We start from the raw sequence: 15,353 nt of genomic DNA on the forward strand, positions 1-15,353 counted from the left end.
GCCGCAAGGTGGCCAGTCAGCTCGATCTCGAAGCCAATAAAAGGGATATGTACAGCGTACGATAGCACGATAGTACCGAAGTTTCTGCGTGCCGCTGGCGAGACATGGCGGCGACGCACAATATGCGTATACCACAAAGGGAGAGCTATGCAGTCATTGCACTTAAATCTGCTCTACGGTACTTGGCACGGGGGCCTGAGTGTGAGTGAGTCCTGGGCGAGGTCCAAGTCGTGAGGAAGGTAGAAGCGGAACGCTGGCAGATGACTCATCACTTGCGACGAGAAGGGCTCCAGCGGCGGCGCTGACGCAGTCTCATGCCGGTCGCCTATTATAAGTCATGAACTGGGTGAGCGCGTCGGCCAGCGGGTAGGCGCATCAGGGGCGGCCAGCCAGATGGCGAGACGGACAGCTGTTGCAACTGACTGCAGTGCTGCAGCTCGAGTCGACTAGCTGGAGGCGACCCAGGGAACTGGTCCTAACTCCCTACCGACGAGGATGGACTCGGGGACGGCCGCCGGGCTTTCAGCTTCTTGAACTGGTCTCTCTTCTGGTAGCGAGGTGTTTCTATCGACGTAGCCCGGCGCTTCACCGCGCTGCAGGGCTTGTCGTCCGCATTCATGCAGCATCCACCACTAGCTCTTGACGGCGCCTGTGTTCTCGTACGAATCGGCTGTGCAACGACCGCGTGTGCCGGATCGATTTCGTCCAGCCGGCGGAGCTGTTGCTCTCGCCCTTGTTCTTGAAATAGGGCGTGTTCTGCACCATATAATCGTAGATCTGTGACAGCATGAGGCCTTTATCCGGGAATGCATGCGTAATCAGGCCTGCATGTTTTCCAGGCGTTGCGACGCGCTGAATTCTTTTTGAGGATCTCCAGTGGATCCGCCTTCTCATCGCCGTGATATCCGCGCCGCGGAAGCGCCCAAGTGTTGCAGTAGGCTCGAAGCCTGACCCGACATGTGCTAGCAGGTCCATGGCGCGTGTCAGCGATCGGGTCTGCTCTAATCCGAGGTGATCCGCGCAGTAATGCATGGAGCACTGCGGCTACTACCCGTAGACCACGGACAAATTCGCACTATCCGTTTTCCCCAGCATTTCACAACAAAAATCCGAGCACCAGGCAAAGGAAATTTCGCACCGATTGGAGAACCTGTATGTACCCTTCAGAGATCGTACCTCCCGAATGCGAGGAGATTGCTCTACAGCAAGGACACCGCTTCGGAATATCGAACTTGAAGAACTTAAGCATCAGTTATGTGGACGCAATTCATGATCAGATAGTGGACCTGAGTGTGCGCGCTCCTACCACGAGGCTGATCTTGGAAGAACATGCCATCCACCGAGTTTACTATCAGAAACATCTCCTGCGAGACGCACGACAACCGCGGTGATAAATTTTCCTGTAATAATTCCCGGGCATTTGATTCCAGTTTCTCTGTCCAGATAACAGATTACACGCCAATATTTACTGCTGAATTCTTGGAAGTTGATGTGTTTGGCTTTTCAGAAAGTTCTCAGTAACATTACGTAACTATACTTTGTGACTGCCTGTTAGTTTTAGCAGCGATGGAAAGCACACGTCTTTCGAGGCAATCCTTTACGTTTTCCCTTCCGTTGCATGCACAGGATGTGCGTTTAGAGAGGGTTCCGGGGCATTCCGGCATTACTTCCAATATAATGGCCAGCTATCAATGCGTCTGTTAATTGCCACTTGTTCTACCGAACATTAGTTTGTTATGTCTCGCTTGGAAAAAGGTTTGAAATATTGCAGTCCTTGAGCTATATAAGGCGCTACTTGCAACTGCGGATTTTGAACATTTAACTTTTTGTCGGAATGTGCGGTATTGCAGCACGAGGATACCTGAGACCTCCGTGACGCTCTTGCGTTGCAAAATGCCTCGCCTCAGTCTTCACATATATGTCGTTGTGGATTCACGCCGTAAAATGCTTTTGCTTCATGCGATAGTGTGGAAACTATAGACCATTACACCTTCTCCTGCCGAAACTATGCTCATCAAAGAAGAAATATTCGGAAATTTCTGTTACTCGCTTAGGAATGCCGTTTACAATTCCTGTCCCCCTCTACCATGGCCGGGCTAAAGGGGAGAGAGGCGCGCGCCTGTCTCCCCTTTAGCCCGGCCATGCCTCTACTTAACTGCCACTGTCAAAGGGCATGTCCGAAATCCGGTGCGTGAGTTACTCCATAGCTATATTGCGAGTGGAAGATTTGTTTGTTAGCTCTTTTGCGTCTTGATTGTATGTGGATGTTTTATCTGTATTGTTTATTTTCTTTTGATTAGTTTAATACCAACCCTATACCGTCTCAACCTTTTCTCCAATTTATTTTTGCCAGCACAAATTACTGATTCAAGATATATATTATACATCCTAAGTCGATATCATGTATCCAACTTATGACCCTTCACTGGACCCTGGCCAATCCCCCACTGCGGGTATGTGTCATGTGTACAAAGGCGAGAAGGAGGAAATAAAAAGAAGCGTAATTCTCCCTCGTGAATATGTGTCATGAGTTAAGGAAGAAGAAGGCTTCCCTGTGCCCACTCATCGCTGCCTTCGTAGTTCACGACACTGCGTAGCCAGCGTGTACCTATACGGCTGAGCACAAAGGTTGGTGTGCATTGTCGAGACTTGCTCATTTTCATCTACGCTAAAATTCGTTGCCTCTATTCGAAGGCGACCCAATGACAGCACTGTTCTGACTGAGGTGTATTCTTGCATAGGTGTGTTTCGAAGCGGCCGCTCATCAACGGTATTTGGTTTGGCTTCTGTCAAAAGAGTATGGCAGAGGATACGGAATACCAGAAGTTGACTGTTGAGGACCGATGTCAACACAAGTTCTGGAAGGCTCGTTTGAGTGGATATGAAGATGCAGCAAAGTTGTTTCGCGCAGCCACAGACCCTCAAGGTACAGAGTTCCAAAAATTTTTGCCGCTCATCAAGAACTTTGCCACTGACAACAATGTGGTATCGCAGGAGAAAGGCCTGACAGCTGTCCTATCATTCGTCGAAAATGCTCACCTGGCCAATCGTGTAATTTATGATATTCTAACGGGGCTTGTCTCCAACTGCATCGCAGCCCCTAAACAAAAGACACGAGAGCTGGCTCATGAGATCATTTTCATGTATGTCGAAATCGAGAAACAGGAGACAGTTGTTCAGGAGCTTGTGAAAGCCCTTGACAACAAGAACCCGAAGATAGTGTCCGGATGCGTGACCACGCTGAGGGAATGCCTGCATCTATTTGGCGCTCGCGTGATCTCCGTTAAGCCTCTCGTCAAGGCCCTCCCGAAGTTGCTTGAACATCGAAACAAAACTGTGCGGGAAGAGGGTAAAATGTGTACCATTGAACTATTCCGCTGGATTGGTGATGCACTGAAGCCTCTGCTGCAGTCTCTGAAGCCGGTTCAACTGTCTGAGCTTGAGACAGAGTTCGCCAAAGTGGAGAAGGGGACCGCGACTCCCGAGCGTTATATCCGTTCTGAGCAGCTGAAAAAAGCGCAAACAGCTGAAGCTGGCTCAAGTGCAGTGGACGGCGGTGAAGAGGATGAGGAGTGTGGTGGTGACGCTGAAACTCCTGTGGATGCATACGAGCTGTTGGAAGCTGTTGAAATCCTATCCAAGCTTCCCAATGACTTTTACTTGCGATGCGAGGCCAAAAAATGGCAGGAACGAAAAGAGGCGCTCGAGAACCTGCTTGAGCTTGTAAGCAACCCCAAGCTAGAGACTGGCGATTACGCCGATCTCATCAAAGTGCTGAAGAGGATGGTGGCCAAGGACAGCAATGTGGTCATCGTAGTGCTGGCTGCCAAATGCCTGGCTGGGCTGGCCGACAGCAATGTGGTCATCGTGGTGCTGGCTGCCAAATGCCTGGCTGGGCTGGCCGCTGGCTTGAGGCAGAAGTTTCATGCTTACGCCAATTCGTGTATATCAACATACATTGAGAAGTTTAAGGAGAAGAAACAGAACGTCATCACCGCACTGAGGGAAGCCCTGGACAACGCTTTTCAGGCTACAAATTTGGAAGCCATCCTGGAAGATGTCACGGCAGCTCTATACAACAAAAATCCGCAGATAAAAAGGGAAATAACTCATTTCCTGATGCGCGTTTTTTCCAAATCGACTCCTGCTGTGCTGAACAAAAGGCTCCTAAATGCACTGGTGACTACACTACTCAAGACGCTGAATGACTCCGACCCAGCCGTCAGAGAAAGTTCGAGTATGGCCTTGGGGACTGCGATGAAAGTGGTTGGGGAGCGCGTTATCATGCCTTTCCTAGTAGACGTGGACAATATCAAAATGGAAAGGGTTAAAGAGTTCTGTGAAAAGGCAGAAGTTCTTGCTGCCCCACATCAAAAGGCCGAAGGCAAGCCTGCAGCAGCAACAGGAGCAGCCTCTCCTGTTGTCACAAAGGCGCCACAACCCGTGGCCTCTCCAGCGCCACCACCCAACCATCCGGACGCAATGTCACCCGATGATGGTCAGCCAATTTTGCCCCCTGAAGAGTCGCCTACAATCCAGAAAGCAACACCACCACGCCCACAGTCTGCAGTGTTTTCATCGGCAATCACCGTGGAACCCATAGCTGGGCCGAAGGAGGTGGGGGACAGGAGGTCCCGCAGGGGGGATCCCTCTGAAGCTCGTCCGCTGTCGCTAGATGTGACTCTGAGCTCGTGCTTAGAGAACATGATGGAGCAGGCTGCTTCGGCTCCACCCAGGTGCATCAACCTGCAGGAAGTGGACACCGATTTCATTTTGGCTGAACCGGCTATAGAGATGCCCTGCAGAAGACTGGAAAAGAGTACCAGCCTGCCATGCCATCGTGTTCGCGAGCTTTCCCGTGATGCACATTTCCTGGGCCCCCTCATTTACCAGCTGGCATCAGTGGAGATACCCCTTATTCTCGAAGGCCTGACTAAGCTGAATGGCCTGTTGGACAAAGATATGGGCTCGGTGCTCCTTGACTCTGCCGACATGCTTGTGAGCGTGCTGGCTGCGCAGTACGCACTATTGCACTGCAAACACGTCACCGACGACCGAGTTGCAAATGCAGAAGTGGTCAACGTGTATAGGCAAATTGCCGCTTCGCTTTTCAAGATGTTTGATGGCCGTCCATTGGGGCGACAGGTGAGCAGAGACATCTTGCAGGAACTGCTTTCTCAGTTGCTGAGGGTGGCTACAGACAAGCGCGTCATCGAGCTCCGCCAGGGACCTGAGATGCAGCGCTCCGTTAACGACCTCCTTGCGCAAATCATTCGCAAAGGAAACTACACCCGCGTACTCGGCGCATTGATAAGGCACATGCACGACTGCCTGGGCAACATGAGTATCCAGATGCCCGAAAAGCACATCGAGATAGTCCTCAAGTGTCTGTGGAAGATGATATCCTCGCTGGAAAGCTGCGCAGATGAACTGAGCCTGGACATGGTCCTCCTCGATCTGCATTTGTTCCTGAAGGCTTACCCGGGTTCCTTCTGGTTGAAGCGGGCCTCGAACACACCCCTGCGGACAATGCGCACCATCGTCTACAAGCTGGCTACACTGAAGGGTCATAAGTTGCTGGAGTATGCTGAAATGGTCCCAGGACACGAGGAGTCCTCCCTTATTAGTACGATAATCGAGATGCTCATGATGCATGCGCGAAAAAGTGCTGACATCTATGTCATCAAGGGTACCACTGGTGAATCTCTAAATAGCAGCGACGACCAGCGCGCGCAGAAGGCAGTCGAGCAACAGTTCAAGAATATTGTGCATATGCTAGCCACCGAGGACAAATTTGACGAGAACATTAAAGTGCTCCACCAGCTGAGCAAGCAAAACCCAAGCGTGAAGATGGACCCACTTATGGGCAACACTCCGGCCCACCTTCGAAACTCGATCAGGACCCGGCTGAATGAGCTGGACAGGATGCAGCCTCCAGGCTCCAATGAAGCCCACGTTTTTCCCCTGCGCATGAATGAGTCCAATGCCGACAGCTCCTATAGCGGAAACCCGCCTAAAGGGGACTCTCTGAAATTGCCACAAGGCTCGATACACTGGAGTCAGGCTGAGTGGGCAGCGTATCTCAACGCCGCCTTGGAGAAGACCGGAATAAAAAGGTACTACAAAATTGACGACTACACCCCCTTGCAGCAGCAGAACAAACCGAATCTGTTTAATGAGCCCATGGAAGTACATCAGGCAAGGTACGCACAGATGGTGCAACGGTCCGAAGAACTGATGAAAACAGGACTACAGCTGATTGCCGAGTTAAGGAGCAATATTAAAAACCCCGAAGACTCCAACTGATGAGAAAGCCACCGGCATGAGTGCTTGCTCCACAGTGATCAGCTGTCTGCTGCACCTTTTGCTGCAAATTGACGAATTGTGTAAACAATAAAGGGGAGCATAATTGGCTACATCTCGCAGGTGTCTTAATTTAAATTTAGGTTTAACGCGATAGCGGTAAAGGTCCATTTCACAGAAAATCCGGCGTGGACGCCGGCGTTCGTGTACGTTGTGAGCGAAAAATCCCGTGTATGGATTTGGCAGGAAGTTGCTTGCAGGCCACATGGCCGCGCACTGTTTGTACATAACGTCATTGCCCGACATTGTTTGGCAGGGGCTGAAAACTCGGGTTTTTCCTTCATATGGGAGGGTGATAATTAGGATAAACCTGCCGATACCCTTGCATTCACGTTACCCATAGGCCACACAGGCACGCTTTTGCGGCTTCATCACGTGACTGGCGCATTCGTGCGCCATGATTGTGCTGCTTTGAACCTGGCCTTCAGTGAATGAAATCAGCTGTGGCCTTGGCTTCTTGACCGCATTGCCGCGGCAGGCCGATATGACTGCGATGGGTTTTTTCGTCCACTTCAGGGAGTCGGCGAACGTGACGTGCGCAAGTCGCCGCGAGCTCACCGCGCTGGCTGCAACCATTGCCAAAATATCAGCTTACCTCTGAGACTGGGATTTCGAGCAAAGGCCACAGCCAATTTATTTCATTAAAACTACGATTGAGAGCCCCAAAATCGCGGCGCACAAATGGGTTATTCACGTGATTCTTTTTTTTGAGGGGGAATTCGCGGGCTTTCTTAGAGCCTGGAAAAAAGATACACTTGAGGTTTTCTTTATCGGAAATAAATGGAATGTAGGTTTCAGAATGTGCTCTCCAGGTCTGCAAATAACATTCATTCTCTAAAGGCAATACTTATTAAATTAGAAAAATTATCTTAATTACTCTTTAGTTAATTTTGAAAATAAAATACATGTGGTGCGCAAATGGCTGGCAGCTGCATACAAGTGGCTATCCTAGCCTATCTCAAAGATGTTTTTCTTTAACCTCTGGCTGAAATTAGCCTGCACACCCGGTATATACAGCCTGATATACTCGATGGGGACAGGTATTCTTTTTTTCTTTTTTTTTTTTGACCATGGGATGATAATATCTTTTCCCTATTTATTTCGCAAGAGCCAGACAGGTCAGCAAAAACGCATGACAGCCGCGAAACAAACAAATACGCGCTTGTACACACCGCACGGGCGCACGTAAATCGCTGCTGGCTGGCACATGATGCGAATACGCATCCACAATGACTAGGGTTCACCGCTGCGCCGCAAGGTGGCCACTCAGCTCGATCTCGAAGCCAATAAAAGGGATATGTACAGTGTACGATAGCACGATAGTACCGAAGTTTCTGCGTGCCGCTGGCGAGACATGGCGGCGACGCACAATATGATATACCACAAAGGGAGAGCTATGTAGTCATTGTACTTAAATCTGCTCTACGGTACTTGGCACGGGGGCCTGAGTGTGAGTGAGTCCTGGGCGAGGTCCAAGTTGTGAGGAAGGTAGAAGCAGAACGCTGGCAGATGACTCATCACTTGCGACGAGAAGGGCTCCAGCGGCGGCGGTGACGCAGTCTCATGCCGGTCGCCTATTATAAGTCATGAACTGGGTGAGCGCGTCGGCCAGCGGGTAGGCGCATCAGGGGCGGCCAGCCAGATGGCGAGACGGACAGCTGTTGCATCTGACTGCAGTGCTGCAGCTCGAGTCGACTAGCTGGAGGCGATCCAGGGAACTGGTCCTAACTCCCTACCGACGAGGATGGACTCGGGGACGGCCGCCGGGCTTTCAGCTTCTTGAACTGGTCTCTCTTCTGGTAGCGAGGTGTTTCTATCGACGTAGCCCGGCGCTTCACCGCGCTGCAGGGCTTGTCGTCCGCATTCATGCAGCATCCACCACTAGCTCTTGACGGCGCCTTTGTTCTCGTACGAATCGGCTGTGCAACGACCGCGTGTGCCGGATCGATTTCGTCCAGCCGGCGGAGCTGTTGCTCTCGCCCTTGTTCTTGAAATAGGGCGTGTTCTGCACCATATAATCGTAGATCTGTGACAGCATGAGGCCTTTATCCGGGAATGCATGCGTAATCAGGCCTGCATGTTTTCCAGGCGTTGCGACGCGCTGAATTCTTTTTGAGGATCTCCAGTGGATCCGCCTTCTCATCGCCGTGATATCCGCGCCGCGGAAGCGCCCAAGTGTTGCAGTAGGCTCGAAGCCTGACCCGACATGTGCTAGCAGGTCCATGGCGCGTGTCAGCGATCGGGTCTGCTCTAATCCGAGGTGATCCGCGCAGTAATGCATGGAGCACTGCGGCTACTACCCGTAGACCACGGACAAATTCGCACTATCCGTTTTCCCCAGCATTTCACAACAAAAATCCGAGCACCAGGCAAAGGAAATTTCGCACCGATTGGAGAACCTGTATGTACCCTTCAGAGATCGTACCTCCCGAATGCGAGGAGATTGCTCTACAGCAAGGACACCGCCTCGGAATATCGAACTTGAAGAACTTAAGCATCAGTTATGTGGACGCAATTCATGATCAGATAGTGGACCTGAGTGTGCGCGCTCCTACCACGAGGCTGATCTTGGAAGAACATGCCATCCACCGAGTTTACTATCAGAAACATCTCCTGCGAGACGCACGACAACCGCGGGGATAAATTTTCCTGTAATAATTCCCGGGCATTTGATTCCAGTTTCTCTGTCCAGATAACAGATTACACGCCAATATTTACTGCTGAATTCTTGGAAGTTGATGTGTTTGGCTTTTCAGAAAGTTCTCAGTAACATTACATAACTATACTTTGTGACTGCCCGTTAGTTTTAGCAGCGATGGAAAGCACACGTCTTTCGAGGCAATCCTTTACGTTTTCCCTTCCTTTACATGCACAGGATGTGCGTTTAGAGAGGGTTCCGGGGCATTCCGGCATTACTTCCAATATAATGGCCAGCTATCAATGCGTCTGTTAATTGCCACTTGTTCTACCGAACATTAGTTTGTTATGTCTCGTTTGGAAAAAGGTTTGAAATATTGCAGTCCTTGAGCTATATAAGGCGCTACTTGCAACTGCGGATTTTGAACATTTATCTTTTTGTCGGAATGTGCGGTATTGCAGCACGAGGATACCTGAGACCTCCGTGACGCTCTTGCGTTGCAAAATGCCTCGCCTCAGTCTTCACATATATGTCGTTGTGGATTCACGCCGTAAAATGCTTTTGCTTCATGCGATAATGTGGAAACTATAGACCATTACACCTTCTCCTGCCGAAACTATGCTCATCAAAGAAGAAATATTCGGAAATTTCTGTTACTCGCTTAGGAATGCCGTTTACAATTCCTGTCCCCCTCTACCATGGCCGGGCTAAAGGGGAGAGAGGCGCGCGCCTGTCTCCCCTTTAGCCCGGCCATGCCTCTACTTAACTGCCACTGTCAAAGGGCATGTCCGAAATCCGGTGCGTGAGTTACTCCATAGCTATATTGCGAGTCGAAGATTTGTTTGTTAGCTCTTTTGCGTCTTGATTGTATGTGGATGTTTTATCTGTATTGTTTATTTTCTTTTGATTAGTTTAATACCAACCCTATACCGTCTCAACCTTTTCTCCAATTTATTTTTGCCAGCACAAATTACTGATTCAAGATATATATTATACATCCTAAGTCGATATCATGTATCCAACTTATGACCCTTCACTGGACCCTGGCCAATCCCCCACTGCGGGTATGTGTCATGTGTACAAAGGCGAGAAGGAGGAAATAAAAAGAAGCGTAATTCTCCCTCGTGAATATGTGTCATGAGTTAAGGAAGAAGAAGGCTTCCCTGTGCCCACTCATCGCTGCCTTCGTAGTTCACGACACTGCGTAGCCAGCGTGTACCTATACGGCTGAGCACAAAGGTTGGTGTGCATTGTCGAGACTTGCTCATTTTCATCTACGCTAAAATTCGTTGCCTCTATTCGAAGGCGACCCAATGACAGCACTGTTCTGACTGAGGTGTATTCTTGCATAGGTGTGTTTCGAAGCGGCCGCTCATCAACGGTATTTGGTTTGGCTTCTGTCAAAAGAGTATGGCAGAGGATACGGAATACCAGAAGTTGACTGTTGAGGACCGATGTCAACACAAGTTCTGGAAGGCTCGTTTGAGTGGATATGAAGATGCAGCAAAGTTATTTCGCGCAGCCACAGACCCTCAAGGTACAGAGTTCCAAAAATTTTTGCCGCTCATCAAGAACTTTGCCACTGACAACAATGTGGTATCGCAGGAGAAAGGCCTGACAGCTGTCCTATCATTCGTCGAAAATGCTCACCTGGCCAATCGTGTAATTTATGATATTCTAACGGGGCTTGTCTCCAACTGCATCGCAGCCCCTAAACAAAAGACACGAGAGCTGGCTCATGAGATCATTTTCATGTATGTCGAATTCGAGAAACAGGAGACAGTTGTTCAGGAGCTTGTGAAAGCCCTTGACAACAAGAACCCGAAGATAGTGTCCGGATGCGTGACCACGCTGAGGGAATGCCTGCATCTATTTGGCGCTCGCGTGATCTCCGTTAAGCCTCTCGTCAAGGCCCTCCCGAAGTTGCTTGAACATCGAAACAAAACTGTGCGGGAAGAGGGTAAAATGTGTACCATTGAACTATTCCGCTGGATTGGTGATGCACTGAAGCCTCTGCTGCAGTCTCTGAAGCCGGTTCAACTGTCTGAGCTTGAGACAGAGTTCGCCAAAGTGGAGAAGGGGACCGCGACCCCCGAGCGTTATATCCGTTCTGAGCAGCTGAAAAAAGCGCAAACAGCTGAAGCTCGCTCAAGTGCAGTGGACGGAGGTGAAGAGGATGAGGAGTGTGGTGGTGACGCTGAAACTCCTGTGGATGCATACGAGCTGTTGGAAGCTGTTGAAATCCTATCCAAGCTTCCCAATGACTTTTACTTGCGATGCGAGGCCAAAAAATGGCAGGAACGAAAAGAGGCGCTCGAGAGCCTGCTGAGCTTGTAAGCAACCCCAAGCTAGAGACTGGCGATTACGCCGATCTCACCAAAGTGCTGAAGAGGATGGTGGCCAAGGACAGCAATGTGGTCATCGTGGTGCTGGCTGCCAAATGCCTGGCTGGGCTGGCCGCTGGCTTGAAGCAGAAGTTTCATGCTTACGCCAATTCGTGTATATCAACATACATTGAGAAGTTTAAGGAGAAGAAACAGAACGTCATCACTGCACTGAGGGAAGCCCTGGACAACGCTTTTCAGGCTACAAATTTGGAAGCCATCCTGGAAGATGTCACGGCAGCTCTATACAACAAAAATCCGCAGATAAAAAGGGAAATAACTCATTTCCTGGTGCGCGTTTTTTCCAAATCGACTCCTGCTGTGCTGAACAAAAGGCTCCTAAATGCACTGGTGACTACACTACTCAAGACGCTGAATGACTCCGACCCAGCCGTCAGAGAAAGTTCGAGTATGGTCTTGGGGACTGCGATGAAAGTGGTTGGGGAGCGCGTTATCATGACTTTCCTAGTAGACGTGGACAATATCAAAATGGAAAGGGTTAAAGAGTTCTGTGAAAAGGCAGAAGTTCTTGCTGCCCCACCTCAAAAGGCCGAAGGCAAGCCTGCAGCAGCAACAGGAGCAGCCTCTCCTGTTGTCACAAAGGCGCCACAACCCGTGGCCTCTCCAGCGCCACCACCCAACCATCCGGACGCAATGTCACCCGATGATGGTCAGCCAATTTTGCCCCCTGAAGAGTCGCCTACAATCCAGAAAGCAACACCACCACGCCCACAGTCTGCAGTGTTTTCATCGGCAGTCACCGTGGAACCCATAGCTGGGCCGAAGGAGGTGGGGGACAGGAGGTCCCGCAGGGGGGATCCTTCTGAAGCTCGTCCGCTGTCGCTAGATGTGACTCTGAGCTCGTGCTTAGAGAACATGATGGAGCAGGCTGCTTCGGCTCCACCCAGCTGCATCAACCTGCAGGAAGTGGACACCGATTTCATTTTGGCTGAACCGGCTATAGAGATGCCCTGCAGAAGACTGGAAAAGAGTACCAGCCTGCCATGCCATCGTGTTCGCGAGCTTTCCCGTGATGCACATTTCCTGGGCCCCCTCATTTACCAGCTGGAATCAGTGGAGATACCCCTTATTCTCGAAGGCCTGACTAAGCTGAATGGCCTGTTGGACAAAGATATGGGCTCGGTGCTCCTTGACTCTGCCGACATGCTTGTGAGCGTGCTGGCTGCGCAGTACGCACTATTGCACTGCAAACACGTCACCGACGACCGAGTTGCAAATGCAGAAGTGGTCAACGTGTATAGGCAAATTGCCGCTTCGCTTTTCAAGATGTTTGATGGCCGTCCATTGGGGCGACAGGTGAGCAGAGACATCTTGCAGGAACTGCTTTCTCAGTTGCTGAGGGTGGCTACAGACAAGCGCGTCATCGAGCTCCGCCAGGGACCTGAGATGCAGCGCTCCGTTAACGACCTCCTTGCGCAAATCATTCGCAAAGGAAACTACACCCGCGTACTCGGCGCATTGATAAGGCACATGCACGACTGCCTGGGCAACATGAGTATCCAGATGCCCGAAAAGCACATCGAGATAGTCCTCAAGTGTCTGTGGAAGATGATATCCTCGCTGGAAAGCTGCGCAGATGAACTGAGCCTGGACATGGTCCTCCTCGATCTGCATTTGTTCCTGAAGGCTTACCCAGGTTCCTTCTGGTTGAAGCGGGCCTCGAACACACCCCTGCGGACAATGCGCACCATCGTCTACAAGCTGGCTACTATGAAGGGTCATAAGTTGCTGGAGTATGCTGAAATGGTCCCAGGACACGAGGAGTCCTCCCTTATTAGTACGATAATCGAGATGCTCATGATGCATGCGCGAAAAAGTGCTGACATCTATGTCATCAAGGGTACCACTGGTGAATCTCTAAATAACAGCGACGACCAGCGCGCGCAGAAGGCAGTCGAGCAACAGTTCAAGAATATTGTGCATATGCTAGCCACCGAGGACAGATTTGACGAGAACATTCAAGTGCTCCACCAGCTGAGCAAGCAAAACCCAAGCGTGAAGATGGACCCACTTATGGGCAACACTCCGGCCCACCTTCGAAACTCGATCAGGACCCGGCTGAATGAGCTGGACAGGATGCAGCCTCCAGGCTCCAATGAAGCCCACGTTTTTCCCCTGCGCATGAATGAGTCCAATGCCGACAGCTCCTATAGCGGAAACCCGCCTAAAGGGGACTCTCTGAAACTGCCACAAGGCTCGATACACTGGAGTCAGGCAGAGTGGGCAGCGTATCTCAACGCCGCCTTGGAGAAGACCGGAATAAAAAGGTACTACAAAATTGACGACTACACCCCCTTGCAGCAGCAGAACAAACCGAATCTGTTTAATGAGCCCATGGAAGTACATCAGGCAAGGTACGCACAGATGGTGCAACGGTCCGAAGAACTGATGAAAACAGGACTACAGCTGATTGCCGAGTTAAGGAGCAATATTAAAAACCCCGAAGACTCCAACTGATGAGAAAGCCACCGGCATGAGTGCTTGCTCCACAGTGATCAGCTGTCTGCTGCACCTTTTGCTGCAAATTGATGAATTGTGTAAACAATAAAAGGGAGCATAATTGGCTACATCTCGCAGGTGTCTTAATTTAAATTTAGGTTTAACGCGATAGCGGTTAAGGTCCATTTCACAGAGAATCCGGCGTGGCCGCCGGCGTTCGTGTACGTTGTGAGCGAAAAATCCCGTGTATGGATTTGGCAAGAAGTTGCTTGCAGGTCACATGGCCGCGCACTGTCTGCACTGTCTGTACTTAGTGTCATTGCCTGACATTGTTTGGCAGGGGCTGAAAACTCTGGTTTTTCCTTCATATGGGAGGGTGATATTAGGATCAACCTGCCAATACCCTTGCATTCACGTTACGCATAGGCCACACAGGCACGCTTTTACGGCTTCATCACGTGACTGGCGCATTCGTGCGCCATGATTGTGCTGATTTGAACCTGGCCTTCAGTGAATGAAATCAGCTGTGGCCTTGGCTTCTTGACCGCATTGCCGCGGCAGGCCGATATGACTGCGATGATTTTTTTCGTCCACTTCAGGGAGTCGGCGAACGAGACGGTGCAAGTCGCCGCGACCTCACCGCGCTGGCTGCAACTATTAACAAAATATCAGCCTACCTCTGAGACTGGGCTTTCGAATAAAGGCCACAGCCAATTTATTTCAGTAAAACTACGATTGAGAGCCCCAAAATAGCGGCGCACAAATGGGTTAGGCACGTGATTCTTTTTTTTTTTTTGGGGGGGGGGGGGGAATTCGCGGGCTTTCTTAGAGCCTGGAAAAAAGATACACTTGAGGTTTTCTTTATCGGAAATAAATGGAATGTAGGTTTCAGAATGTGCTCTCCAGGTCTGCAAATAACATTCATTCTCTAAAGGCAATACTTATTAAATTAGAAAAATTATCTTAATTACTCTTTAGTTAATTTTGAAAATAAAATACATGTGGTGCGCAAATGGCTGGCAGCTGCATACAAGTGGCTATCCTAGCCTATCTCAAAGATGTTTTTCTTTAACCTTTGGCTGAAATTAGCCTGCACACCCGGTATATATAGCCTGACATACTCGATAGGGACAGACATTCTTTTTTCTTTTTTTGACCGTGGGATAATACCTTTTTCAGATTTATATTGCAAGAGCCAGACAGGTCAGCAAAAACGCATGACAGCCGCGAAACAAACAAATACACGCTTGTACACGCCGCACGGGCGCACGTAAATCGCTGCTGGCTGGCACATGATGCGAATACGCATCCACAATGACTAGGGTTCACCGCTGCGCCGCAAGGTGGCCAGTCAGCTCGATCTCGAAGCCAATAAAAGGGATATGTACAGCGTACGATAGCACGATAGTACCGAAGTTTCTGCGTGCCGCTGGCGAGACATGGCGGCGACGCACAATATGCGTATACCACAAAGGGAGAGCTATGTAGTCATTGTACTTAAAGCTGCT

The 15,353-nt window shown here is 50.2% G+C and overlaps 2 protein-coding genes and 2 pseudogenes across 2 annotated transcripts; 2 read left to right on the forward strand and 2 right to left on the reverse strand.

The window, feature by feature from the left end:
• Positions 1-173: 173 nt before the first annotated feature.
• On the reverse strand, positions 174-2,640 carry LOC146204900 (forkhead box protein O-like; annotated as a pseudogene).
• Positions 2,641-2,799: 159 nt separating this feature from the next.
• On the forward strand, positions 2,800-6,314 carry LOC146204901 (uncharacterized). Its single transcript, XM_084605442.1, has one exon. It carries the CDS (start codon positions 2,800-2,802, stop codon positions 6,304-6,306), a length of 3,507 nt encoding a protein of 1,168 aa, XP_084461568.1. The 3' UTR covers positions 6,307-6,314.
• Positions 6,315-7,785: 1,471 nt separating this feature from the next.
• On the reverse strand, positions 7,786-10,252 carry LOC146204902 (forkhead box protein O-like; annotated as a pseudogene).
• A 159-nt stretch (positions 10,253-10,411) lies between these two features.
• On the forward strand, positions 10,412-13,863 carry LOC146204903 (uncharacterized). Its single transcript, XM_084605443.1, is given in 2 exon segments — positions 10,412-11,324; positions 11,327-13,863. Coding segments are annotated over 2 exon segments (3,450 nt in total).
• The last annotated feature ends 1,490 nt before the right edge of the window (positions 13,864-15,353 follow it).

This window comes from Amblyomma maculatum, chromosome 1 (genome assembly GCF_055883805.1).
Source record: "Amblyomma maculatum isolate TAMU_Amacu chromosome 1, ASM5588380v1, whole genome shotgun sequence".
NCBI lineage: Eukaryota > Metazoa > Arthropoda > Arachnida > Ixodida > Ixodidae > Amblyomma > Amblyomma maculatum.

Bases quoted from the DNA above. Each gene is read 5' to 3' on its own strand.
- LOC146204901 (XM_084605442.1), top strand. From the start codon at position 2,800: ATGGCAGAGGATACGGAATACCAGAAGTTGACTGTTGAGGACCGATGT.